Raw genomic sequence first — 27979 nt, forward strand, 5'->3', positions numbered from 1 at the left:
CTGTCGACTCCGGACAAATTGCATCCAATCACCCCGGGGGAATTCGGCTAATGTCTCCATCCAGGGCCGCGGGAGCGGGGAGGGAAAACAAATCAAACCGCACACTGCAGAGCGTGGAGGGGCTTATTAAAACATTTCACACACGGGTGGGGGGGGGGGGGGGGGGTAGTCACGGTGTGTGTGCAGGAGATAATTAGTTTATACACACTCTGGACACTGTCTTAAATCGAATATATTAGTGGAGCACATTATACTGTTGTTGTGCAGCAACAGCAACAGGCCTGCAAAGCCAAATACTACTTTTATTATTATTATTTTTTTTTTAGCGAATAACAGCAATCGAATGCAATTAAATGACCAGTTATATCGTTCACCTGCTAATGTGTTGTCAGTGTGTTTAGTAGAACCTTAAGATTGAATTCCAAGTTGTTCTAATTTCAAAGTCATTCCTAAATAAGATGTCACTTCATAATTTGTTTGAGTCTCGAATTGTCGAAAACTTTAACTTTATAGGCAAGTTAACATAATTAATTAACCACTGCAAGGGGGAGAAATAAGTTAGATGCTCAACGGAAACTTGAGCATCTTAACTTTTTTTTTTTTTTTTTTTAATGGAGAAAGAACACTCACTTAGATTTATTTTGTTTTATAGCCTAATGGGCTATTGTAATAAGTGGCATCTTGTTAAAATCAATATGACAATTAATATTGTGTTTATTGTAGCCAGAAATCTTTCCTGCACGTTCTATTTACAATTGCCATTGCTGCTGCTCCTGTGACAAACAAAAAATCCAAAGAAGAAACAAAACACTCCGTGAGACGTTTGTTAGGCAAAGTCTCGCGAGATTTGCTGACGTTTCGGGAGAACGGGGCTAGTTGTATCACGGGTAAGTTGTCACATTGCAATTTTCTTCTCCACCAGAGGGTGCAAATTTTTTTTTGGAATACTAGTTTTCTTCGTATAAATGGTCAGGGGTTGTGTACTGTCTGAGAAGAGAGTAGCACATTGTGAGCTGAGATGAGGGCCAGTTATCTGTTTTGCACAACCCAAAGTAAAAAAATTCAATTTCATATATTTTGAAACAGGTGTCGTACATTCTAGCAGCAAAACATGTGGACTTGTTAACAGAGAGATTCAGGCATCGAGTCATGCATCAGTCACTGCTCTGTTTTAAGCTAACTTTAAACTAAAGCAAGTATTAGCTAACATGATAGTTTGGGGCAACTTGTCTCAGTCATTTTGGGGTTTGTTGTCACATACGCAAAGAATGGGCCAATGAAAAATGTACCTCTGGCAACTCGGTTTAAGTATGCCAGAATTGTTCTTCAAATGATGAGTCTGAAGAGTGAGGAAAATAATTTGCCATGTTCTTTTTCATTCTTTACACATTTATTTTCCAGTTGTTGGAACTACAGTGTGCACACATGTCAGGACTGGTTTAAGTTTCATGATGAAACATCCACCCATTAACCAAAATGCTTTTTAATTTATTTTAATTCAATTTAATCTCAAATTTCCAGTTTAAGCAAAACAACCATTTGAGGATGATAGCTATGACCTGCATGCCAGCAGTTCCTAAAGACTTTATTCCATTTCATAATATTTTATGTTAAAGTTTGCTCAATGAGTGTGGTAAATTTTCAAGATCAATGACAAACGTTTTTTCTGGCTGTAAAAACAAACAAATAAACAAACAAATCAGGAGGATAAGGAAATATTTGTCCTTATTAGTTGCAAAATCCAGTGTGACATCTTACCCATAGAGTGACAACTTACCCATTGGTGGGGCAGCATGTCACATGTTCACACCCTCTATTTGATGGCTCATAACTATGCACTTTCACAAAGTATGAAAATGACATGGATACGAAAAATATATCTAGGACCTTGGCCTTTCAACTGGTATACATTTTGTTTATGTATGACGTATTGATTCCAAGAAATATATAGAAATATAAAAAGTGATACAACTCGACTAGTCCCGTCTCCCCTAATCATGCATTATGATTTTTTTTTAAACTTTTGAGGCTTTGCTTCCTCATGCAGAAAAATATGTTTGAACTCCATCATTTTAATTTGAAACATACGATCCATCGATCGGCTGATTTTTTTTCTTTTCTGAACGGAAGCAAAAATATGAGTCTTTTTTTCTTCTTCTTCTTCTTGTAGTTAACTTTACGCTGATGTTTAATTAAGTTTATCACCATTCTCACTTGAAGTTAATAAAACAAAGAGATGTCACGTTTACTTAGTGAAATTCTGCTATCTTAATGCTAACACACAATGCAAAATACAGGATTTTTTTAAGACAAACAGTGCAGCAAAAACATTTAGACAATACAAAAACACTGCAGGCATATATTCTGTATCCACTGTCCAAAAGTCAGCCTCCAAGTGGCCAAGGTGTGCACACCTGGAGCACAAGAAGCACGAATGCATGATGCAAAATTCAATATATATATTTTTATAAACTAAAATACTTTAATATGTTTTTTCCTGAATAAAAAAAACATATGTTACAAACATGTGGGTGTGTTTTGTTTTTTGATCTGGAACGGATTTCTATCCACTTCAATGGGGAAAGATGATGAGTTTTTACGGAACGGTTTAAACTCGTCAGTCAATCACTATCATATCAAATTAATATTAAATATAATAATAAAAAAACTGTGGTTTAGTGCAATTAATTGTAAGAATCAGCCTGCAGCGTCATGACATCATCTGTTTTAAAGTTGCATTTTTCTTTTAATGTGTTATATTTTGAGCTTTTATCATTTTATACAGTGATCTTTTAAACTTGCGATTTTATTGATTTATTTTAGGTATTAAATGTTCTTATTTGCACTATTTATGTTGCACTTTCGCACGGGGTAAGCGCATCCTAAACAAATCTCATCTTAACTTGTGTACATAAAGCTATTTGATTTGATCCGCTATGCACGCTAATCAAGAACGAGAGCGCGCACAGTCCAAAGTCCCCCCCCCCCCCTGGTGCACGCGCGTGTAAGTGGTCACCGTGGAGACGGGGATGGACATGTGCTATAGCTGTAAAATAGTAACCGTAAAGACCCGTTTCCCATAAAACAATCAGTACACGCGTGCTTTCGGGGAGGGGTGGCGGTGGACAGATTTGCGTTCACGCCTGATCAGCTCGTGGAGAGAGAGGGGGGAGCAGGGAAAGGCAGCACCTGGCTTCCACCGCTGCAGCCCGTCTCTGTTTATTGACAGCCTGATAAGCAAAGGGCGGGGGGGCTGAGGGGCTGGGGGGGTTGGCCCGTGCGGTTTCCAGCGCGGATGTCGAGCACCCTGCTGCGTTGCACGGTACCGCCGCTCCTAATGGACGTCCCTCCAAATAATAATGGAGCGGCCAGACCAGACCTGACCGGCCCGTACCTGTCTGAGCGACGCCCCCGGTGTGTGTGTGCTTGTCCTCTTCCTGGGAGACGGACGCTCGTCACGGTTGTCCATTTACGCGCAGCCTTGTTCAAATTGACACAAAACACATCAGCTTGTGGACGAGGCACGCGCAAGCTTTTAAGTCTTCCTCGCTAAAAGCCACAGCCCTGTTATAGGACCGTTTTATGGAGCTGCACGCCTAAAAGGCAAAAAAGAGGGGAAAGAAAACAACTGACTCACCTGTAATTCATGTTTATGATGACTTGACACCTACTGTCCACACCTGTTGCACTCTGAGCATGCGCCAATACGTGATAGATAGATAGATAGATAGATAGATAGATAGATAGATAGATAGATAGATAGATAGATAGATAGATAGATAGATAGATAGATAGATAGATAGATAGATAGATAGATGGATAGATAGATAGATAGATAGATAGATGGCTGTATTATGGGTTATTTTGAGGGAACAATAAATGTGCACTGTTGCAAGCTGCACACTGACTCTTTTTAATGTGTCAAAGTGACATTTACTTCAATAATGTCCATGGAAAAAAATATATAAATTATTATTATAAACATAATATGCATTTTGTGTTTATAATTCCCTTTGTGCCTCTAATAATAATAATAATAATAATAATAATAATAATAATAATAATAATAATAATAATAATAATAATAATAATTATTATTATTATTATTATTATTATTAAAATCCTTTGCCCGTGTGCTCTGATCACTGATGTGATGTTTGCTGTTAAATAAATCCCAAAATCCAACCTGCCTTCATTGCTATTTCGAAGGCGTCAACATTTGAAGTCACCGACCCGATCCAAACTTGTTCCATCAGAGTGATTCGTGCCGGGTCCCGCCCACGGACCACGCTCGCTCCCTCGGTGGAGCACTTCCCCATTCTATGCGCCCGGCGTCCCGAACGAGCCGTGACGTAGACGCGCCGCCGCAGCCAATCACAGGAGAGCTCGGCCTAAAGCTGACGAGAAAGTTGCTGTTAGAAGCGTACTTTTTCCCTCCCACCTCGCCACTCACTCTCATTGACATTTCCACTCGGCTACGGATCTAAAGCTTGGCCACGTTTGTTCTATCGGACGTCCACGCGTGAAACACGCCGGGAGGGTGGAAAAAGAAGACGCGACTTTACACGGACAGGATCTGCTGCATGTCATCCGGTGAGTTTAATCTTCAGGTTGTTTTCAGGTTGTTGTTGTTTCACTTATCTCTCTCTCACTTATTTGTGATTTTTTTTTCTCAACAAACCAAGCTGATTGGCGTGTTTGTGTCTTTATGAACCGGGGGAAAAGGGTGTAATTATTTAAATTTCCCCATGAACTAGACACATGCATGCAGACGCTCGTCCACTTATAAGAATCTGGAGATCTAAACCTCAACAGCACTGCAGACGTTTTATTTTATTTTTTATTTTTTTAAAGCCATACTACTAAGTGGCTGCAAGCATGTCCAGCCAGTATTAGTGTAAGAGTGTGAGAGTTTGTCAGGTCACTTCAGCGTTTGCTCCTGTCACGCGTGCGTGGCGGCCCGGTGCTGTGACAACATTTGCCCCACTGGTGATCCCAATCCCAGACTGCCTTTTGCCACACGAAGTGGAGACACGATATATTTTGATAATAATAATAATAATAATAATAATAATAATAATAATAATAATAATAATCGTTGATGTCTGGCGATGCACGCCAAAATTAATCAACATGAAGAGAAGTCTTCCTAACTAGCAGGTGATTTTGTTGCAATGTGTTTGTTAAAAGCTAATTAGTCCTCGTTAACGAGCAGATGTCACCATGGAAGATCCATAGAATTCACAATTGTTTAACAATGCAATGATTGACAAGCCATTGTAGCAAACACATTAAAATGGACATTTCTGAATTGGTGTTTATATTGAATTTATTATAGTGTTTCATGGTTAATAAAATCAATATTCATAATAATGATCATGTATATAAAGAAATGCGTAATTTAAAAATGTCTTTACACTGAATTTGACCCTTTTGTCAATTAGGCTACCTCAAAAAGCAACAAATGTCATTGAATTGACAACCATAATAATGATACAATTATAATACATTGCACATCTGTTTTAAAATATTAACTTGAAAATAAAATTAAAAATATTGGTGAAATGTCGTTTGCTAGTTCGAATATGGCACATCTAAATAATTTCTCTTTTACATTATAAATTATAAAGTGTTCAGTCGACATTACCCATGTTTTCTACTCCATATATTTGCTGTTCTGTTTTTCTTATTCCTTTTTTTTTTTTAAATATATATATATTTATATTTTATTTTTTTATTTAAATAAAGTTTCCACATGGGGGCACAAAAAGCACATTGCCCGTGGGGGGGAAAAAGCGCCCAGATTAGGCTTTCTTTTCAATGCCTGACATTAGTTGCTGCTAATCCGAATTGGGCTAATTGCTTTCCCAACATCAGCCCATGCAAGCCCCCCCTCACCTCTCTATTGGCTCCTACCCCCCACCCCCCAATTTACCTCAGTACATGTAGGAAATATTATGCTCCCACTGTGCAAAGCAGGCGGAGGCCCTATTGGCATGCAAGATCTCTGGAGGCGCAGAGAGGAGACAAGGAATTAGCCAGTGGGGCGGATTTGCAGCTTAACCAGGAGAAATCAATAACATGAGCTATTGTTTCCAAAAGAAAACTACTTGACACACTCATGCGGAATTGTGTGTGCGTTTGTCTTTGTCAGGGAGGAAGGTTAATAGACGGGTGAGTTTTTGACAGCTGCAGCATGTGACCACTGAGCCGCAATAACACTTCGCACTGCGAAGGCAGACCGTGAGGATTGTTTTGGGATGACATCAGATGATGAAATACAACGGTAGCCGGCTAGCGTCTTTAAGTGCATGGATCATCTAATATCATTCTTTATCACAACAAATTGTCTTTAATGGTCACTTTTGAATGGGAGCAGTTTCTTCTGGGGACGTTTCTCATATTCAGCTAACACGCAAACAGATATTATAGAAATGCTATATGTAATATTTAGCTAGCAACTGTGTATGATGCAGTACAAATTATGTTGTTGGATCAATACCAAACAGTGCTCCAAACATTCCTATAGTGGAAAGAATAACAATATTAGAAACACGTCAATATGTGTTATGTCACTTTCAACACAACAACAAAACGAAAGCAAAACAAAAACAAAAAAATATAGAAGAGCACTACCGACACCAGGTAGCCTATCGTGCCAAATACAAAGTATCGGTGACGATTTTAGAGTTCCGTATTAAGACTGCAGGTATCTTCCGAAAAAAGAGGTATCGAACATCCATCCATTTTCCGAACCGCTTATTCCTCACAAGGGTGGTATCGAACATTCCAAGTAAAAACAAAACAAGGTTTTAGAACCAAATGTGTGTTGTTGTTGTTCTTGTTTTTATTTTACTTTTTGTTTGTTTTTGTTATCTTAGAGTCTAAGCTAAGTGTCTAAGACTTAGACACGTCGTTCCTTCAGATATTTTTTATTGTTCTGCTTTTTATTATTATTATTATTATTATTATTATTATTATTATTATTGTTGTTGTTGAAATGAAATACCGCAGATAAGTCTCCATGCACAGAAGCCCTCCCCTGGTAAAATTAGTCAGGCTGGGATCAAGTTTATCATCATCATCATCATCATCATCATCATCATCATTAAGGTCATTAAGGGTGTGTTCAGTTGCTGCATAACGTTTTCCAAATTTCAGGGGGGTTTCTTTCTTCTTCTTCTTCTTCTTTTTCTTCTTTATTGTTTTTTTCAAGGTTCCCAGTTGTGATGTATAGTGTTACAGTAGAAGACAGTGGCGATTCATGTGTGCACAGGTTTACAAAATTGTGCTTCCTAATGACTGTATATTCTATGTGTATGTGTTGTGTGTGTGTGTTGGGGTTGGGGGGGGGGGTTGCTTGCTATATAATCTGCATGGGCCTAGTAGTCTTGAGCCACCAGTCCAAGTGAGGAGAAACAAGGCAGCAAAAGGAAAAGAAACACCATGAATGTGCTCGTTTAGTTTACGGCTTGTTTGATGAAGGAGAATTGGCCAAAGTGTTGTTCCTCGCTGCGGGACCCTCACAGTGACAGTTTGGAGCCGCTCCTCTCAGCTCATTATCTCGCCGGCCCACTGTGGCCCCATTCAAGCAAAACTCTCTCTCTCTCTCTCTCTCTCTCTCTCTCTCTGTCTCTCTCTCTCTCTCTCTCTCTCTCTCTCTCTCTCTCTCTCTCTCTCTCTCTCTCTCTCTCTCTCTCTCTCTCTCTCTCTCTCTCTCGGGTCGTTTGTCTCCTCATTGAAGGCCCTGCAGTCCGGAATGTGATGGTTGTTAGGGAGCCCTCTTTCACTTCCAGAGTGTTTTATTGATGAGCTCTGACTTCTCCCACTTTTTCACATGTCAAAGAAAGTCAAGTGTAGGCCTCCATGACTTCATTTCATCATGGCATCCCCCCACCCTTATCCAAAGGAACATTTTCTCCCTTCCCCCCCCAACCCTTTTAACGCATGCACCCCCTTTTTGCTGCATGCAACTCTTCCTTTTAGGGTACCCCCCGCCCCCCTCCGCCATTTTGGGCGCAGAGGGGTTGCTTTTGGGGTGCGATGAGGTGTGCCCTAATAAGGCCGCCATTCACCCAGCGCCGTTTTATTATCAGGGAGCGTGTGGCCATGGCTACACACTCATTTGCTCCACTTTTATTTACGCGTGCTATTTGCTGCACGTCAGGCCGCCGGAGTGACGTCGGCCTTTTGCCGCGCAAATGCATCCATAAAAAGCAGCCGAGCTTGCCTAAAGGCTGCGCTCTTTACGCACGGGTCCTCTTGTTGACAGGAGGGGGGGTGGGTGGTGGGGTTGGGGCGGAGGTGGGTGGTGAGAGAGTGTGAGACCCAAAAGAGTCAACAAAAGCACGTGGTTGGATATACATGTTTTGAATGTATTTTTTTTTTTGGGCACTGATAGGAATCTAAAAAATGCATCACGTTCCAAGATGTGAGATAAAGAAATTTCCTCCTGCAGACAAAAATAATTCATTGTAGTTTCCTTTTCTTCTTTTTTTCGAATTTGAATTGTAACTTTGTTTGGATATTTGGTATAGGCATGTTAATGAAAGAAGTAGTAAAGTCTGCACAACTGTTAAAAATAATAATAATGCATAAATAAATTTGTTTGGTGTGTGTTCAATAGCCGATAGCTTTGGCACTTAGCATTGACTTTTTTTGTGGTACTATACCACCATTGTCAACTGTTTCAACAGTGTCATGATTCAGTGCAGTAAATGATAGTAGTACCTCTGGACTTCTTTTTTTTTTTTAAGTGTAAACATGAAAGTGTCATTATGTAAATAAAATATAACTAATTAAAATACGTAATATAATAAATTGAAATGTCAAACACATTGAATATATAGGCTATAATATTGAAATGATTCAATAAGCCAGTTGTCCAAATAGACTGCAGGAGTATAGCAATTAAGCAGATATTATTATATGACTAATCCAGGTGATTTGTAAAATAAAATAAGATAAAATAAAAAAGAAATACCCTACTTCTCTCTTCGTCATATCCGCTCATAGGAGTTGACAAGTGGAAAATAAATACTAAAATAGACAATAAAGTTAGAAATTTTAATATGGATTTTTTGCATTTCAACTGTGTTCACTTCTTTGCTGGTTGCTGAACTCACATTTTGCTCAAATAATAATAATAATAATATTAATTATATAATATAATATAATAATATAAAGCAGGACGCTTCGCCTTCTTCAAAGCAACAGGCAGTTGCGCTCCTAACTTGCAGGTTTACTCTTGAGCAAGGCACGAAACTCCTGCCCTCTAATGTCACTATAAGTAGCCTATACTGATCGTGTATACGTGATGTTTATACAATACATTTACAGGAAAGTACATTAGTGATAATTCCTTTAAAAATGAATAACCTTTATTTTAAAAAAGAAATGCAAAAATGTCTCAATTGTTGGACTTAATAATCTATATCAATTTACTTTGGCGTTATTTCCCGCATTTGTTCTGCATTGATCAGCTTCCTTCTATTTAATCAGATCAATACTTATCCTCAGTCTTATATTTTATAGTACTGCAATTCACATTTGTTATCTTCCTGCACAGGACGATGGTGTGATGCTTTGACAACCCCCCCCCCCCCATTTATTTTCTTTATTTATTTTTTTGTATTGTAGACTTGTGTCGTGCCCTCTCATGCACTTCCGGTTCCAAGGTGCACCACTTCCTTTTTTTCTTCTTCTTTTTTTTCTCCCTCCAATACTCAGCAAAAGAACGCACGGTCCCATTTGCATGCACGAGTCTGATTAGAGGGGTTTGGGAAGGGGGGGACAAGCAACCCCCCCCCCCCCTCTCTCTCTCTCTCTCGCTGTGACTCGGCCCAGTTTCCCGCTTTTGGCTGTGGCAGAGGTGGGGGTAGTGGTGGGGTGTATTTATGTGTGTGTGTGTGGGGGGGGGGGGGGTAAAGCGAGGGGGGTGGGTGATGATGACAGAGGTCGGGTCGCGCTAATGGGCCAGTGAAGAGCGGCGGAGCAGGAGGAAGGAGCACATACATTAATACACTTGTTCTCCCTTCTCCAATCAGCATAGGTGTGTTCATTCTTTCTCTTACCCCCACCTCCTCCTCCTTCCTCCCCCTCCCCTCCCCTCCCTCTCTCTCTCTCCCTCGCTTCCCCACTCTCTCTCTTGCGCACTCGCTCATTCGCTCTCTCCCACGCCAGCGCACATCCACGCCAAACTCGCTGCGTTGTGACATCTGAGTTCACTGTCAATCTCTGTCTCCTTCGCAGGGATATCCCCTCCGTCTCCTTCTCCTCTCCAGCACCCTTTTGGAAACTATTTTTTTTTTTTTACCCCCAGTCGACCCCTCGCTCCTCACTTCCACGAGGGAAGACCGGTCATCATCGTGGGTGTTTTTTTTTCCCTTATTTTTTTTTCTTTCTCTGTGTGGGCCGTGGACAATCAGGCTGCATAGTTTGGTTTTGACAGCGACAGGATGCCCCAAAAAGGTGAGACTTTTTTTTTTTAAATATATTTTTTTCTTCCTCACTCCTAAATGCATGGTGATGTTTAATATTAATATGTAGTATTATTTAACAGTCATTTAGTAATTTAGCGGGTGTTTCCTCTTTCTTCAAAAAGTACGCAAAAAAAAAAATCGGCTCTTATCATTTTTTTTTTTTTTTAACCAATTCATCATGCTCCATTTTGCCGTATTTTTAAAGGAGTAAAAAAGTCATGTTGGGCCAGGCCAGTGATCATCGTGGAGAATTGGGCGCAATGACCCGTTGAGAAAAGGCGTCAGATTGATTCATGCCGACCACTCAGCCAAGAAGCTTCTTGCAGGAAAAAAAAAAAAAAAAAAGGAAAAGAAACGGGCAGCACAGGCCCACTTTTAGACTAATTAACAATAACAACAACAAAAACATTCGGACTGTTGTTTTATTTACAATTCATTTAGAAATTATAATTGAATGGCGATTATAATCAAAATTTGCACCCCATAGTCACCCGGGTCTGATGTAGTCCATGCAATTGTAAATAAATTGTATGTTTATTTAAATAAAAATACCAGTAATTACTATAATTTATAATATAAAATAAAATACCCCAAAAAAGACTGCCTTCCCAAGTTGATTTTTATGGACACCTGCTCGTAAAAAGAGTGTGTCCCAACTTGAATCCAAAACAAGTGAGGCCTGCTTGCGTGCCCTTGCTTGTGTGTATGAGCGAGTGTGTGTGAGAATAAGCACATTGAATTAAGACATTGTTGTTCCGGATTAGCGCAGCAAAAGAAATGCAGATTAGATGGTATAGTTAACGCCGGCGACAACAACGTTTGAGCTTTCGACCTTCAATAAATGATTAACCTACAAGCTCCCAAAGCTGCACCGTCACCTAAAATAAGATTTTGAAATCTATTTTTAAAAACTATTATGTCGTGTTTTTATTCATGTTTTATACGTGCTTGTGTGTGATGGAATTTTGAATGTGATTAATGGCGGAGCAAGTGCACGCAGCCATTTTATTCGCGACCACAACACAACTCCCGCATAGAAGAAAAAAAAAAACTCTCCCTCACTACCCCCCCTTTTTTTTCTTATCTGTCCCCCCACCCAAATTGAAAAGCTTCTTCTAATGCATTTGTTTTCCCCCAAATTGAGCGTCCTACTGCGCTCTTGTGTTGTCCGGACGCGCTTTTACAAGCACCACCAAATATTGAACGGCGAGAAATAATTCAGTATCTCCTATTTACAAAAAAAAAAAAAAAAAAAAGGAAACAAAAAAAGCATTCACACTGTGGTTGCACCGGGGTCACGGTCGCATGTGTGTGAGAGAATGTGTGTGTGTGTGAATGGTCCCGAAGGGGGTGGGATGCGTGCCTCCGGCTCTTTGTATTAATGTGAACTTGTTGGTGTGTTTAGTTGGGAAGCTGTGCGTGTTTGTGGCGGCCCAGGCCGAGCTGTCGCCCCGGGTTGGAGGGAGCCTGTGAGGGGGTGCATTGTTGACGACTGCACCTCCCCACTTTTATTTTCTAGCACTGTCACTGCGCACTTTGAGGGTGGAATGAAGTTAGAAAGCAAATACAATTTAAATATTAAGCCTAAAGGGTGTCAAACTCAAGGCCTTTGGGCACATCATTCGTCACATGGCCTGGAAATAAAATGCGCCATAAAACATGACAATCCGATGCTGTTTATTTGAAAAATAAAATGGCATGAATTCAACTGAGGGGTAAATATGAGCCTTCTGCTTTCCGACGTGAAGGTGCGGCCGGGTTTGACACTTAAAGAGGAACTTACATCAGTATAGCTTTGGCTGTGCTAATGTCTTGTTTTGCTCTGTCCTATAGGGAGGCATTAAAGTAGTGAAAACGGCAGATGATTGACTAAATTGTAATACAGTGGACAGTCAACTCTGCTTCCAGGCAAGTTTAATATACAAAAATACAAACATGCAACACAAACCAGGATGCTAAACTGCACTAAATAATTACTATAAACAATTTGAAAAAATAAGGAACGAGATGAGATCAAATATGTGTCAAGAAAATGTATTAATATGTGTTTATTTTAAATTTGTGTATTTGTTGTTTAAAAATGTGATGCTAAACTGTTTTTCTGCTCTTCCTGACGCTTAGAGTACCACAATCAAGCCACGTGGGAGTCTGGCGTAGCCTCAATGATGCAAAACAGTAAGTTTAGTTTTTTTTTTAAATTATATTTTTGCTGTTTTTAATTGTGTTTGCATGTTGTTATGGTGCATACGGTTGAAAAAAAAAAGAGGAAAAGGAGGAAATGTACGGCTCAATTTTGCATGACTGACATTATTCTCACTTATTTGACAGCCATTTCATGCTGTTAATTTATTATTTACTTATTTATTTATTTATTTTGCAATGCAAGTTATTATTGGAGAGAGTGGAGATTGGGTTATTTACTTATCCGCAGCTTTGCATGAAACATGAGCGAGAAGAAATAATGTATTTATGCAAATGATCGCATCATTCACACACACTCACACACTCACACACACACACACGTGGTCAGACCGGAAGTTGCGCCTTTTTAAGTCGTGCGTTGAATGCTGTCTAATTCCTGGTGCCAAACAACAAGCAAAAAAGGTTAAACATGAACGTTTTCTCTCTTGCTGCTGGACAAGAGGTGTATGACATCTGTGATGAAGGTGTGTGCAATAACTTTATTACATTACATCCTCCATATGCACCCGTGTCTGTGCTGTAATGTGTGCGCAAATTTGGTTCGGATGCGAGGGTCGTCATGTGCGTAATGACGGTCCGGACCTAAATGGCTTTGGCGCGTGATGTCTGCCGCGAGGGGGGTCTTCCACGGGCCCACGGGTTGTCCAGAGGTCGCGGCGGGCCTCGGTGGTCTTTTGTGCCTAATAACTCCTGGGTGCGTCCAAAATGACACCATATGCTTTGCCGCAATAGACGACAAGGCGCGTAATCAGCGCCAGCGGGCACTTGAGGGAATTGAGCCCTGATTAAGACTCTGACAGCTTTTATCGATCAGGTGTTTCCTTTGGGTGATTTATGTGAAATATGACATTGGCGAAGGCGCCGTAACGCGGCCTAACAAGTCTATTAATTCCGCCTAATCCTGGAATTAGCAATGAGCAAGAGGGATGATAGCGGATTTAGCATCAATCACATGTGCGGGGCCCTCTTTTGATCCTAAGCGCACAAACATGGCCGCAGTGTGCATTTGTTGTCAAATACAAACAGGGATGCGAAGCGCAAAGGGGGAGGGAGCAGGAGGAGGAGGAAGGGGGGGTGGGAGAGAAAAAAAACACTACATGTCACTTTTAATATGTTAAGAATCCAGGCGCGCCCTCGTTTGTGTGACCGCGCGCAGCCCCCCCACCCCCCAGGCCACCTTAAAACCAAAGTCTCCCCTCGGAGGGTAAACGAGTAGCGTCCAATTGGGTCTGAGTGATATCCAAATGCAGACAGAAAGGCTCGTTTTTATCATGCTACTATTTGTCGTGACGATGCGATTTCGCAGCGCGGGAGCCGTGTCACAAAGTGACGTGGCTGCCACAAAGTGCTCCAACTGATCTTTTCAATTAGCCTCCCGTGCATGATCCGAGGCGACTTCCGCCCATTCCCAGAAATTAAGCTCAAACTTGACGTGCGGCGAGCTTTATTTTCAAGACAAATGTCAGCCAGGCTCATCATATTTGCCGCTTCCCCCCCTCGTCTATATTTGGAGCTTATTTATTGCTAAGGAGCCCTGGCGCGGGGAGTCAATGTAGCGGGAGGCAGCGCAGGGGAAGGCAGCAGGCGCGGACACGGAGCGCGGGGCGGACACTCCCGGGAGTCCACGCTCCCTTTCGGCTGCAGGTTGGCGGGGCGAGCAACGATTTCCACAGACATTTCACCCTTAACGCGACTCTTTTCAAAAAATAGTTTTGCATGTTTTGGACCTTTTTTTTTTAAATTTTATTTTTTTATACCACAGCCTATTTATAACACGATTTTCATTTTTATGTCAGGGATGACAAAGGTAACATGTGCATGTTTGTTTTTAATTTTTTTTAAAGGCGGATTTGCGCACTATTTAGATACCGCAGCATAATTGACAGGATTTCGTTAAATCAATTTGTGTTTTAAATAAAATGTGTGATCGGCCTCTCGTGTGCCCACGCAGGTCACAGCGGCGTCAACCAGCTCGGTGGCGTGTTCGTGAACGGCAGACCGTTGCCGGACTCCACCAGGCAGAAAATCGTCGAACTCGCCCATAGCGGTGCTCGACCCTGCGACATCTCCCGGATACTACAGGTGGGCACTCGCTCTTATTTAATTCATTTTAGTTCGTTTTATTTATTTATTTAAAATTTTTGTTTTAGCCTCAAAGCAGCTTGCACGCATGCAGGCGATGCGCACACATTCTTTGGACACTGGAGAAAGGAGAAGAAGATTAAAAAAATATATACCTGCTTTAAAAAAAATAAAAATAATAAAAAATAGATTTATTGTAGAAAATGCCTAATGTACCATTCAAGGCATATTTTCTGTGTTTATAGACCCATGATGAAGTCCAAGTGGTGGACAGTGAAAAGGTGATAATGACTTGAACGCCCTCGCAAGACATTCGCCGGATAGTCCTAAATAATGGATGTGAATTGTGTCTTTTGATCTCCATCCAGGTGTCCAACGGCTGCGTGAGCAAAATCCTGGGCCGCTACTATGAGACGGGCTCCATAAGACCGCGGGCCATCGGCGGCAGCAAGCCCCGGGTCGCCACGCCGGAAGTGGTCGCCAAGATCGCGCAGTACAAGCGAGAGTGTCCGTCCATCTTCGCGTGGGAGATCCGAGATCGGCTTTTATCGGAGGGCGTCTGCACCAACGACAACATACCCAGTGTAAGGCGCCGCGCGCGTGCGCACACGAGCACAAATTGCGTGCATGATTGCATTAGCTCCATCTGATGACTTTTGTTGTGTTTGTGCGCGGAGTGAGCATCCAAGCATTCACTTGTATATGCGCGTCAGCCAATTAGCAATCACGGCGCTCCCCGTCTCACCCGTGCCTTGTTATGACCCCCCCCACCCCCCTCCCCCCTACCATTTCAGGTGTCATCGATAAACCGAGTCCTGCGCAACCTGGCGAGTGAGAAGCAACAGATGGGCGCAGATGGCATGTATGACAAGCTAAGGATGCTCAACGGTCAGACAGGAAGTTGGGGGACCCGGCCCGGCTGGTACCCCGGAACATCGGTGCCGGGCCAGCCGAATCAAGGTGAGCGAGCCCCCATCATCAGAGAATGATATCAAACAATGAGGCCTCAATGCCTGCACTGTCTCCGCCGCGGACGTGCGTGACAGCGCCGAGGCGTGCGTGCACAAAGGAATGTCCCATCCACACGCAATGACGGCTGATGGGAAAAACTCTTCCACGCAACGTGTAATTGCTCATTAGCAGAGGCCTTTGTCTGGCCTTCTCTCTGTCTGTTCCTCCTCCTTCTCTTTTGGTGACGAGCGCGGAGGCGCGAACCGAGGCAAACCCGACAGCAGCCCCGGCTCGGCCTTCAAATGCAAAGCAAATAAATTGCCATCTATAGATTTAGTTGGCCGAAAAGCGGAAGTGGCGCAAGTCAGGCGCGGCAAATAATCATTTGCTTAATTGTTTGAGCGTCATTTGGACACGTGGTGGGGGCTATTAACGAGCATTAAAGCGGAAACGATCACATTAAGCACCATTCATTATCGCTATTATCATTACGATTTGAATGTGGACACATGACGATGAATTTGTTTCACTTGTTCGATTGATTACATTTCAATAATAATAATAATAATGATGATGATAATAATAATAATAATAATAATAATAATAATAATAATAATAATAATAATGATGATAATAATAATAATAATAATAATAATAATAATAATAATAATAATTTGAAAAGCTTTACTGAATACGGCCTGTGACCAAAGGGCCTCTTGATCGATTCCTCACACCAGTAAAAAAAAAAAAAAAGAAAAAAGAAAAAGAAGGATGACGTAATGAATGCGTTGCAGCTCCTCCCCTCCTTCATAGTGCCCTTGAGCACGGCACTCTCACGTTAAATGGAATCAATGTGATGTGTTTAATGTAGAGGAAGATTCGTGATGTCATAAAACGCGGCAATAATTAAATACACCGCTCCTACGAATGATGATGATAATAATAATAATAATAATATAAATAGTAATGGTCATTATAATAAAATAAAACGAAAACAATATTAATACTGTTGTTAAATAACTAAACTAACAAAAAAATAAATACAAATAAATCAATAGGCCTAAAACCCACGGCTAGATATAATAAATGTATGGGTCTCTTATTTAGGTGTGTCGCTAACACATATGTCATCAGGCGGCGCCTAGGTACAGGTTCTCTGAGTTCCCGCCAATTAATGCCCAGGCTTGGTAGAAGGAAATTGTTGCTGTCGCCATGTTTTCTGGTCTACACGGCTCCATTTTGTGAGGCCAGATAAAAGTGTGGTTGTTTCTGCGGTTCAAGTGTGACCACGCGGACCACTGTGCTTGTATCACTTTTGTGAAAATAAACTGCGAGCATAAGATTTACCCGAAACGTAACCGGAAACAGTATAATAGTAATAACAACGATAATAATATTAATAGCCTAAATGTGGTTGGGGGCTACAAGTGTCCATAAAAAGACATTTTCAATCCACATAAGAACTTTTAAATCCTTTTCTATAGGATTTATTGTGACACTTTCTCTTTTCTCAAGAGTGTTTTGATCGGGCCTCAGCGTCTGAAAGGTGCCCCAATTGCTTCGCTATCTTTATTCTCTCCGTTCCCCCCTTTTTTTGTGTGTGCTGCTGCTTTTCCGCCTCACTGGCGGAGACCTCGTGATACTAAAGAATGCGTTTATTTCACTTTTTTTTTTTCTTCCTCGCAAAGAAAACAAATCCCATCTCACAGCGTCGCCCGGTCTGGCCCACGGATAATAGCTGCCCCCCTCCCTATTTATCCTCATCCGCAGTATTGGCGTGTTGACGATTATACTCGAGTCTCTTATTTGATTTGATGTGCAGGAACGTTTGCACACTCACTTTCTCGACGTGATAATGATGTCCAACAAGTGGACAGACATTAGTCGATAAGCCTTTTTGAAGGGGGGTGGGGAGGGGGGGGGGACTTGCCCTCCTCGTGGTGGTGAATAGATTGGCCTTATTTTGGGGTTGTTTGGAGGGGTAAGTGCAAAAGGGGGGCTTGCATGCTCTCTCCTCACTCATTTGTTTCCAATTGAGGACAGAAATCCTGAGTGGCGTGGACGTGATTAATGATGCTAGTGGATAAGGGTTAACACACTGGACTCAAAGCTCTCCCCACGGACACAATGGCAAAAAGACTGCGGCCTGCGCAGCTCCAGTGGGAGAGGATCCTTTTGTCACCTCACATATATTACACCCACCGCGGACTGGCTGCTCGTCCCTGCAGCCTGTGTCCACAGTTTAATGGTTTCCCTTTACTCCTCGAGCCATTGTATCGGCCTGAAAGGCCTCCTCTGCTATTCAAAATAAAGTTGGTGGTCACCTCAATGGAGATACCGACGCCCATATGGGAACCACCATTGAGCCTGTGGGTGGGGGGTGAGAAAGAGGGGGGTTGGTTTGGTTTTTTTAAAACATGTCGCTGAAAAGAGTCTTGACACTTCTCTCTTCCTACTCTCTTAAAACTGCTGGGTCTGACGCAATTTGGGTCAAATTTCGGACAACCTGCTAAATAATTTTTTTTTGTGTGTGCTAATTTTCTGTTCTGTTTTCTTAAAAAATATGTTTTGTACGAAGGTAGCCAATGAACATAACCCCCCCCCCCCCCACCCCCAACATAATTTAATATCTCAACACGCCGGTGATTATTTTGACATGAATGTTGCCAAAAGCCTAAGAAAAAGAAAAACACATGCAGGAAGGCTTAATCCCTTGATGCTCGCTGAACTGCGGTCTCATGAGTCATCCATGATGACGGCCTAATGAAATTCAAAATGCAAAATTATACTTTGGAAATTAAAGCCAAAGTCATTTTTTGCGTGTTGAACTGAATTCTCGCAAGATTTGAACCACGTGACGTTTGTTCAAACTTCGAATTTTTCTTTGATTATAAAATGAAGAAGCATTTTTTTTCTCCTCCTCAGGGGTTTTCAACCTTAAATATGCCATTATAATTTAATATATGCAATGGATTTTTAAACTAAACCACGAGGCATGACACCCTTAATTGACTTCTGATATTTTGCTGCCAACGTCATTTTTGAACGCTTTCGAAAAACAACAAAATCAACTCCAGATTCCACAATTTTTAACAAACACATTGATTAGCATTACAAAAAACTGCTGTTCTGACAGTATGTTCAAAACGACGCTAATTCTAACGATGTGCCCCCCCCCCTTCCCACCTGACAGACGGCTGCCAGCCGCAAGACGGCGTGGGAGAAAACACAAACTCCATCAGCTCGAACGGCGAAGACTCGGAGGAGACTCAGATGCGCCTGCAGCTCAAGAGGAAGCTGCAGAGAAACCGCACCTCCTTCACGCAGGAGCAAATCGAGGCGCTGGAGAAAGGTGCGAACCACACAATAGCTTGCTTTTAATAACAAACAATGCGTTTAGCATTGCAAATATTTCCAATATAATGAACATAAAAAAAATACAACTCAAGTGAGCATTGTTATTTTTGTAAAGGTGGAATTTTTTTTAACAGCTCCTGTAATAATGCAAGTGGAACACAATTAGTTAATTAATTAATTAATTAATAATAAAATGTTGTGTTTTGTTTCTACGATTTTATCCTAATATATGTAAAAAAAAAAAAAAAAAAAGTGTTATATATAGGCTATAGCTTTGGAATAAATATAAGGTTTACTTTCTGAAAATAAATGCTCTTAAATCAGTAATTCTTAAACATTTTACACCAAATATCTAAAAAAAAAATACTTAGCTCTCCAAGTACCACCTTCAGGACCAACTTTAAAATACAACAGCATAATAGTTAATTAAAACAAGACTGTAGTTGATATTATTGCAATCTACTATAACATGTATATTTGAAATTGAACACAATGCAGGGCCGAATCTAGGAATTTTTCCTCTTCCAGTAAAAGGGGGGCTGAGAAAAATAATTTCTAAATATATTTCAGAACAGGGGGGTCACCAACATACCAGGTAGCCCCAAGGACCACATGAGTAGTCCGCCGGCCACCTAACCAGCGATGACACATTGTGATTTTCTAGGAATGTTGCACATGTATTCATTTGAAAATGTAAAAAACATACATTTATAGAAATATAATTGTATTGTGAGACACTATTAACATGATCAGTGTCTTCATATAAATGAATATCATTAATTATGAATATAAAGTTAAAAGTAAAATTTTGTTAAAATTAAATACAACTGAACTGCGCTTATGTTGTAATTTTTTTGTGTAACACTAGGGGCGCACTGCAGTCACATCGTCTGTAGTTTATAGAATAAAACAAACTAAAATGTTTATGGCTTTTAAACATTTCAGAAAAAATCTGAAAAACTAATAAATGCTCTCTTAAGGTGAATCTGTAATATTACCTGACATGTACTCACGTCCAACGTCTTCATTTCAGAATTTGAACGAACTCATTACCCAGACGTGTTTGCACGAGAGAGACTAGCGGCCAAAATCGACCTCCCGGAAGCGAGAATACAAGTGAGCGTCCCTTCTGCTTCCTTTCTTCCCGGTCGCCTGAACGAGCCGCGCTAACCAAGACGCCGTGTTGCGTTCGCAGGTGTGGTTCTCCAACAGGAGAGCAAAGTGGAGGCGCGAGGAGAAGCTTCGCAATCAGCGTCGACAGGCCAGCAATTCCTCCAGTCACATTCCCATCAGCAGCAGCTTCAGCACCAGCGTGTACCAGGCCATCCCGCAGCCCACCACGCCCGGTACGTACCGCAACGCACCATCGACTTTCATACAGGTGCAAAAAAAAAAAAGTTAACTCATTCACTGCCATTGACGCCTGTAAACGTCAAAAATTCATTTGAACTGTTTCTATTAGTTTAACATTTTTTCCCACTTTTGTTAACAAGGGTATGAAAACTTTAGACATTAAAAAAAAAAAAAATCTAAAAAAAAAAAAAAAAGATTAGCAAAAATTAGGAGCATCAGGCGATTAAATTTTTGAATTGTAATTAATCACATGACTTCAATAGTTAGCTCACGATTAATCACAAATTTTGTATCTGTTTTAAATATAAAAAAAAAATCTAGGTTTTTATACTCTTGTTAACAAGTGGAGGAAAAATATTATATATAAAAAAACTCTAGGTTTTCATACTCTTGTTAACAAAAGTGGGAAAAAATGTTAAACGAATAGAAATAGTTCAAATGATTTTTGGACGTCTATAGCCGTCAATGGCAGTGAATGAGTTAATATTATAGTGTAAAAGCAATAAAACACTCAGGTCTCAAGTTTAATGAGGACGGAGTAACGGCTTGTGTCGCAGATGAGTCACGCACAAATCCTGAAAAGCCAAGGTTAATTTTAAAACGTAAAACATTTGAGTCTTTAATGATGTCAGCGTAATGACTTGCATCCTGCATGAGTTGCATTCAAATCAATCGCCTTAAAAATGGAGTCAAATTGTTCAATATTCTTGCCAGACGTGTAAAATCAAGCACAACACTGTTCATTTTGCAACTCAAGTCTTAACTTGATAATATTTACGGCAGCAACTCACAATTATTTTAATAAGTGATTAATCTGCCAATTAGATTGTCAATTAATCGGATTTTCTTTTTTTTATTCAAATAACAGGATATTCATGCAAATTAAAATGGCAGAAAACGCGAACATAAATGCATAATTAATTGTCCGGTTCCGTCTATAACATCTGTCAAAAAATAAGCAAAAATGTTGATTCTTTTTTTCCCTCCTAAAGTAAAAGCAGATGTCTTATTTTGAAAAACCACAAAGATTATCTGTTTGTTTTCATGGAGGACTCGAGAATTTTGAGAATATTTTCGGTAGCAAGACAGAAAATCCAAGGATTTGCGCAATTATACAAAATCGATAACGATAAGCAATTCATCAATTATCAATAATGATCAATTAATTTCAAAATTATTAGATCATCAATTGATCAATCATTGCAGGTTTAATAGGCAACTGTCATTTACCTAAAACTAAACAAACCAAAACAAATCTTGCTGAAACTTGATAGTTTCTTCTTCTCTTCACACTCATTTTTTTCTCGGAAGAAGTGTAGTAAAAAAAGCCAAAGGAAAAACAAACAAACACGATGCTCGCTGAACTGAGGTCTCAGCAGTTTTGTTTTTGCGATTTGAGAAGTTCCACTGCAAATGTAGGGTTTCTGTCAAGCCTCGACATTGTAACCAATTCATTACAAAATCATGTGACTTGACAAACGAGTGAAATTTTGCTGAGTCTGCATATCCGACTTTGTTTCAGTTGGCCCACTAACCACATCATGCGTTTATGCCCAGCATTTTCGCTAAACGTGAGAAACCAAAACGAAAAAAAAAGGCCATATAAACATACCATGTTATCGTCTCATTATATTTTTACATGTACACAACAAATTGATTCATTTTGAAATTCGAAAGTCATCGGAGTGCAATTCTCTATTGTGTATTTAAAAACAAGCACAAACAGTCTGCTAGCTTAATGCTAACACATGGAAAAGCTATCGGTGGAATGATGGATAGAATCATGAAAAAGTCTTTTTTTCCCTAATTTAAACTCTGGGCAGTTTAAGTTGTTTTGATGTTTACAATGTTGTTTGGGGTCACATCAATAAATTGGCTCCTCCCCCCACAGACAGCAAGCAGTAGCCTATACTAATTAGCCGGAGGAGGGAGAATTTGGTATATGTAGCAATATTGTTTGGAAGTTGCTTTGAATTTGAATATGTTAGCTGTTCCATGTTCAGAGTTAGTCGTCAAGTTGTTGTAAACATGCGCAGCTTCCACAATTGAAACAGATTCGTTCATCCACACCAGATTGATCAAGTTCCCGCCTTTGATTTACTCACCTTGAGACCATGACTCTTATTTGATTTTTTTTTTTTTTTAGTTTAATATTAAATAATGAATGTACCTGAATTTACATATTCTTATTGGCTTTTAACAGGAAATATTTTAGGCAAAAATAGATGATTTAAAATGCATTATAACGACCACCATCCTGAATTTAGAAATTCTTTACACAGCAACTGTAAGATCCAAGCACAAACGCTGATTTCAAACTATTTTACTTTGCTCCTCTTTCGGGTTGTTAAATGTTTGTATTCATTTCAATGTTCTCTCTTTTCTTCACTTATAGTATAAACATTAAGCTTTCACAAAAATCTAATCACTCAAAGATTTTAATATTTCCGTATGTTTATACTGCATGTCATTGAAAACCCCCAAATTAACTCAGCAATAGACTTTAAAAAATAATTTTAACTATTTCTATTAGTTTAACTTTTTTTTCCATTTTTGTTAACAAGAGTTTGAAAACCTAGATTTTTTTTATTGTACATTTAGAACAGATATAAAATTTGTGATTAATCATGAGTTAACTAGTGAAGTCATGCGATTAATTGTGATTACAAATTTTAATCGCCTGATGCCCCTAATTTTTAATAATCTTTTCTTTTAAACAAAAAAAAAAACATTTAATTTTTTTTATTTTGAATAATCCTTTTTTTTTTTTTTTTTAAAGAAAAGATTATTAAAAATTAGGGGCGCCAGGCGGTTCCAATTTTTAATCGTAATTAATCGCATGACTTCACTAGTTAACTCATGATTAATCACAAATTTTATCTGTTCTAATACAATACAAAAAATTCTAGGTTTTCATACTCTTGTTAACAAAAGTGGAAAAAAATATTAAACTAATAGAAATAGTTCAAATTAATTTTTGAGGTCTATAGCCGTCAATGGCAGTGAATGAGTTAATAGGCTGGCTCACTTCACCTGTGTTTTGTAAAGAAAAGTTTTTTCCGCATGTGTCCTGTCTACATCATCGCAAGTGTGCCTTCCTCTAAGCTGCCTTTGCAACATCATAAAGTGTTCAAATATATTCTCGTTTATGGTGGACACAAATTCACAGTGTTAACTCTTCATGTGCTTTCAACGAACTGTCAACGGTTCTTGGGGGGAAAACGCTGTGGTCAAATTTTGAGATTGGTGTTATGGTAGCGAGCTGGGTTGAAATCTTTCATCTGATATGAAGCCATCTAGTGGTGAACACTGTTATTACAAGTTAAATTCTCATCCCTTTTCTCCTGTCGCTCCAGTGTCGTTCACTTCGGGGTCCATGTTGGGCCGAGCCGACTCAGCCCTCACCAACACCTACAGCGCGCTGCCCCCGATGCCCAGCTTCACCATGGCCAACAATCTACCTATGCAAGTAAGTGGAAATCAACCTCGCTGGCTAAGCGCGCGCTCACGGTCCCGACGATCGAGCGCAATCGGACCCGACTACGGCGCTAACGTCCACATTCTCCCCCTTCCGTCCACTTATAGCCCAGCCAGACCTCCTCCTATTCCTGCATGCTGCCTACCAGTCCGCCTGTGAACGGGCGCAGCTACGAAACATACACGCCCCCGCATATGCAGGCACATATGAACAGCCAATCAATGAGCGCTTCTGGTACCACCTCAACAGGTAGGCAGACAGTTCATTGTTTACCCAGCATGCTCGGGGGCGGGGGGGGAAATGAAATTGTTGTCGTGGCGGCGCGCCAGTCAACTGCCACCCTCCCTAATTAGGCGCTACTACATCATGTGTATTTCATTTGCTTTTGGATTGAGACCATAGTTTAGTTCCGGTCCATTAATGGAAGGGGGAGGGGGCGAGGGGGGGGCAAACCCAGCCATATATATACGACTTATAGTCGTGAGCACTTAATGGCGCAGAAGCACATTTCCTCTGTGCTAAATTGCTAATTAACGTGATTCATCGCGCTTGTACTCGCTTTTTAAATGCCAGCGCGTGCGCGGCCTGCACTTTTACGGCGACCGCTCGCTCACCTGTTTGCTAACAGCAGCTGACAAAGGGCGAGAGGCAGGAAACAACCTGGGCTCGTCGTCAGGCAAATTTTACAGGGACAATTTTAGACTCTTGAGCAGGGGTCACCAACTTTTTTTTTTTTTTAACTGAAAGCTACTTCTTTTTAATTCTGATATAGTTGACATTTTCAAATGATCAATTGTACAACATTCTTAGAAAATCCCAATATCCCATCACTAGCTATTTTTAGGACAGGCCCACGGGCTACTCATGTGGTGGTTGGGGGGTAACTGAACATTGAAGAGCCACCCATCGCAGACAATTTAGGAGATATATAATCTATCCTATCCAATTAACTCATTCACTGCCATTGACGGCTATAAACGTCAAAAAATCATTTGAACTATTTCTATTAGTTTAACATTTTTTTCTACTTTTGTTAACAAGAGTATGAAAACTGATTTTTTTTAATTGTACATTAAGAACAGATATGCAACTTGTGATTAATCCCGAGTTAACTAGTCATGTGATTAATTACAATTTAAATTTTAATCACCTCTTGCCCCTAATTTTTAATAATCTTTTTTTAATTTTTATTTATTTACTGCCATTGACGATTATAAACGTCAAAAATTCATTTGAACTATTTCTATTAACAATAGTATGAAAACCTAGAATTTTTTTATTGTACGTTTAGAACAGATGTATAATTTGTGATTAATCGTGAGTTAACTAGTGAAGTCATGCGATTAATTACAATAAAAAAATATTTAATCGCCTCTTGCCCCTAACTTTTAACAATCTTTTATTTTTTTTTTAATGACTTTATAGCAGTGAATGAGTTAAAAACATGTAAGTCATTTTTTTTTCTTTTAAAAGCTTGGCTCAATGAGTTTAATTTTAGTTTGTTGTCTTTTTTTTTAATTTTTATTTTTTTTAAATATTACTATTACAGCATACTCTCATTTCACATCAATACTCCCCATTGAAATGAAAAGTAAAACTAACACTACATTATTCATAATTTTGAAGTTTTCACATCAGTACTTTCCAATGAAATGAATAGAGAAACTAACAAAAATGGACTTCCTTTACATTACTATTTATAATTTCGAAGCTTTCACATCAATTGTCTCCATAAAAATGTGTAGCGAAACTAACAAAATTGGACTTCCTCTACTTTACTATTTACAATTTTGAGTTGAATATAATCCATGATTTTGGAGGACACAAATATATACAGTAAATTCTGTATAGTAAATTTGACTTGCTTTAGAGTGAGACCAAATAGACTCAGTTTTATAGTAACATTTACACTTGGAAGAGAGTAAAATAAAGAATTGGAAACAATAAAAGTGACTCAAGGGTGGAGGAACGAACTCAGCCAATGTACTCACTGAGCCACGCAGTATATCGCTCATGTCAGCTGCAGCTGATTCCATGATTCCATTGAACCTCCTGAACTCCAAGAAACCAAAAACAATGTGTTTGGTCTCCTCTTGCATATAAGCAAACAGTAGGAGGGGCATAGCTGAAGGTCTTGAGTTCGTCCCTCAACCCTTGAGTGACTTTTATTTTTTCCCCAATTTTTATTTGACTCTCTTCCAAGTTTGAATATTACTGAGTTTATTGATCCCACCTTAAATAGAGTCTTTACAGAATTTACTGTGTACAGCAGCTAACTACTAAAGCACTTCCAACGAACTGTCAACGGTTCATGTGAGGAAAAAAATTGCGATTGTGTATTTTTGACACTGATGTTGTAGTGGTGAACATAAATAAATAAATAATAAATAAAAGACAGCATTTCCTTGACCTTGAGCGTAGGGTCCAAACTGGCTCATTTGTCACTTTTTTGTGGGGGGTTGCAATCTACTTTATGAAGGGATTATTGATTCGCAATTGAATAAACATGCATGAAGTTTGTGTCCTCTTGAACTGACTCACGTGCGTCTTTGTGCGTAGGACTCATCTCTCCTGGAGTGTCTGTCCCAGTGCAAGTCCCAGGGAGCGAGCCTGACATGTCTCAGTACTGGTCTAGACTACAGTAGAGAGAAGAGCTACTTCACCTTGTGAGCTTCAAGGCGGACCTCCTCATACACACGCTCCCCACACACACACACACACACACAGAAGAGGAGGAGGACGAGGACGAGGACTTGCGTAGCTCCGGGCACATTCAAACGAGGACAGGATTTAAAAAGACTAACGGACCTCTGTAAAAGTGCTCGGTGGTACATTTTTATTGAACAAAAAAAACTTTTTTTTTTTTTTTTTTTACTATTTCCAGTCATTGTTTCCCATTTTTCTTTCTGGTGTGTTAGTAAATGGCCATTTGTATGTGAATATGAACGATCAAGTGCTGATAGATGGACTGCTAGGAAACCATGTTGTCGACACTCTGCCATGACTATCTTTGAACGTGCTTATATCCAGACGCTCTGTGCATGGACGCTTTTGCATATCATGAACGGAGGGAAGACTCTGAAAAACTATTTATTGTCCCCACGAGGAAGAGGCTGCAGTCGAACACACACACGCACACACACACACACACACACGGCTATCTAAAGCAATCCAAGTGGGACCTCCACCGCACCCCCGCGAGGACCGACGCGGAAGCCTGTAGTCTGTAAATGGTAGACTGCGTCTTTGCTCGAATTTCTTTTGTTTCTTGTCCAAATGTAAAGTACTTGTCTTCCCTCAAGAGAGAGAGAAAAAAAATCTCCAATAAAAGTTGATTTCATTTATACCCCCCCCCCCCTTCTTCCCCAACCAAGAATATTCTATAAATGTTCCATGCATCATAAAGTACATTTCTTTAGGGTCAGGTACAATTTGTCTCTTAGCTATAGTTGTAATATAGTGTCCTATGGTCAAAAAATGTGTGCAACTAGAAATATTTAATTCCTATAATTATGATTAAACATTGCTTGACAGAGTTTTAAACTTAAGTGTTTGGCAGTTGTTTACAAGTACATATCAGATTTAATCATTGTTGATTGTAAAACAGACCAAAGCCTTTGTATTTCATCTAGTACACAATGTTTTTTTTTTTTTTTTTTTAAGATATTAGTCTTGTGTTGCAACATTTTGTAAACACGTCTTGGGTTCGACGACATCGGCTTCGAGTTTGTACGACTGCGGCGGAGCCCCGCGGTCCTTATTTATAATTGAAGACCATGGGAGTTTTTTTTTTTTTTTTCTCGCATCATCTGTCATGCTCTTTTACGTTCGTTGTATTTTATTTTCACGTTGGTGTGTATGTAGAACATGGACACATACGGGGTTTACGTCTGGGCAAATGGAGATAAAAATGTCGACACTGTCTCTTTAAATATTTCAATTTAATTTTATTTAAAATGGAGCTTTCTAAATGTATTTTGTGAAAACTATAAAAAACATTTTGTACAGTAAAATTGTGTCTGAAAAGATTTTTTAGTGTTTTATTTTTATTTATTTTTTTAACCCTGCATGCATC

The 27979-nt window shown here is 39.8% G+C and overlaps 1 protein-coding gene across 7 annotated transcripts; it reads left to right on the forward strand.

The window, feature by feature from the left end:
- Window positions 1–4458: 4458 nt before the first annotated feature.
- pax6b (paired box 6b) lies at window positions 4459–27932 on the forward strand. Of its 7 annotated transcripts, XM_077564038.1 has the most exons (15): window positions 4459–4593; window positions 10252–10470; window positions 12315–12389; window positions 12603–12656; window positions 13124–13147; window positions 14635–14765; window positions 15011–15046; window positions 15134–15349; window positions 15560–15725; window positions 18910–19068; window positions 20107–20189; window positions 20269–20419; window positions 23783–23895; window positions 24012–24153; window positions 26464–27932. In XM_077564038.1, the coding sequence occupies exons 4-15, from the start codon at window positions 12644–12646 to the stop codon at window positions 26547–26549; spliced, it is 1320 nt and encodes a 439-aa protein (XP_077420164.1). In that variant the 5' UTR covers window positions 4459–4593; window positions 10252–10470; window positions 12315–12389; window positions 12603–12643; the 3' UTR covers window positions 26550–27932. The 7 variants fall into 7 exon arrangements, with proteins under 7 accessions (XP_077420164.1, XP_077420166.1, XP_077420160.1 ...); XM_077564040.1 differs by lacking the exon at window positions 13124–13147; XM_077564034.1 differs by lacking the exon at window positions 12315–12389.
- The last annotated feature ends 47 nt before the right edge of the window (window positions 27933–27979 follow it).

The sequence above is a fragment of the Vanacampus margaritifer genome, chromosome 4, assembly GCF_051991255.1.
Source record: "Vanacampus margaritifer isolate UIUO_Vmar chromosome 4, RoL_Vmar_1.0, whole genome shotgun sequence".
Classification (NCBI taxonomy): domain Eukaryota; kingdom Metazoa; phylum Chordata; class Actinopteri; order Syngnathiformes; family Syngnathidae; genus Vanacampus; species Vanacampus margaritifer.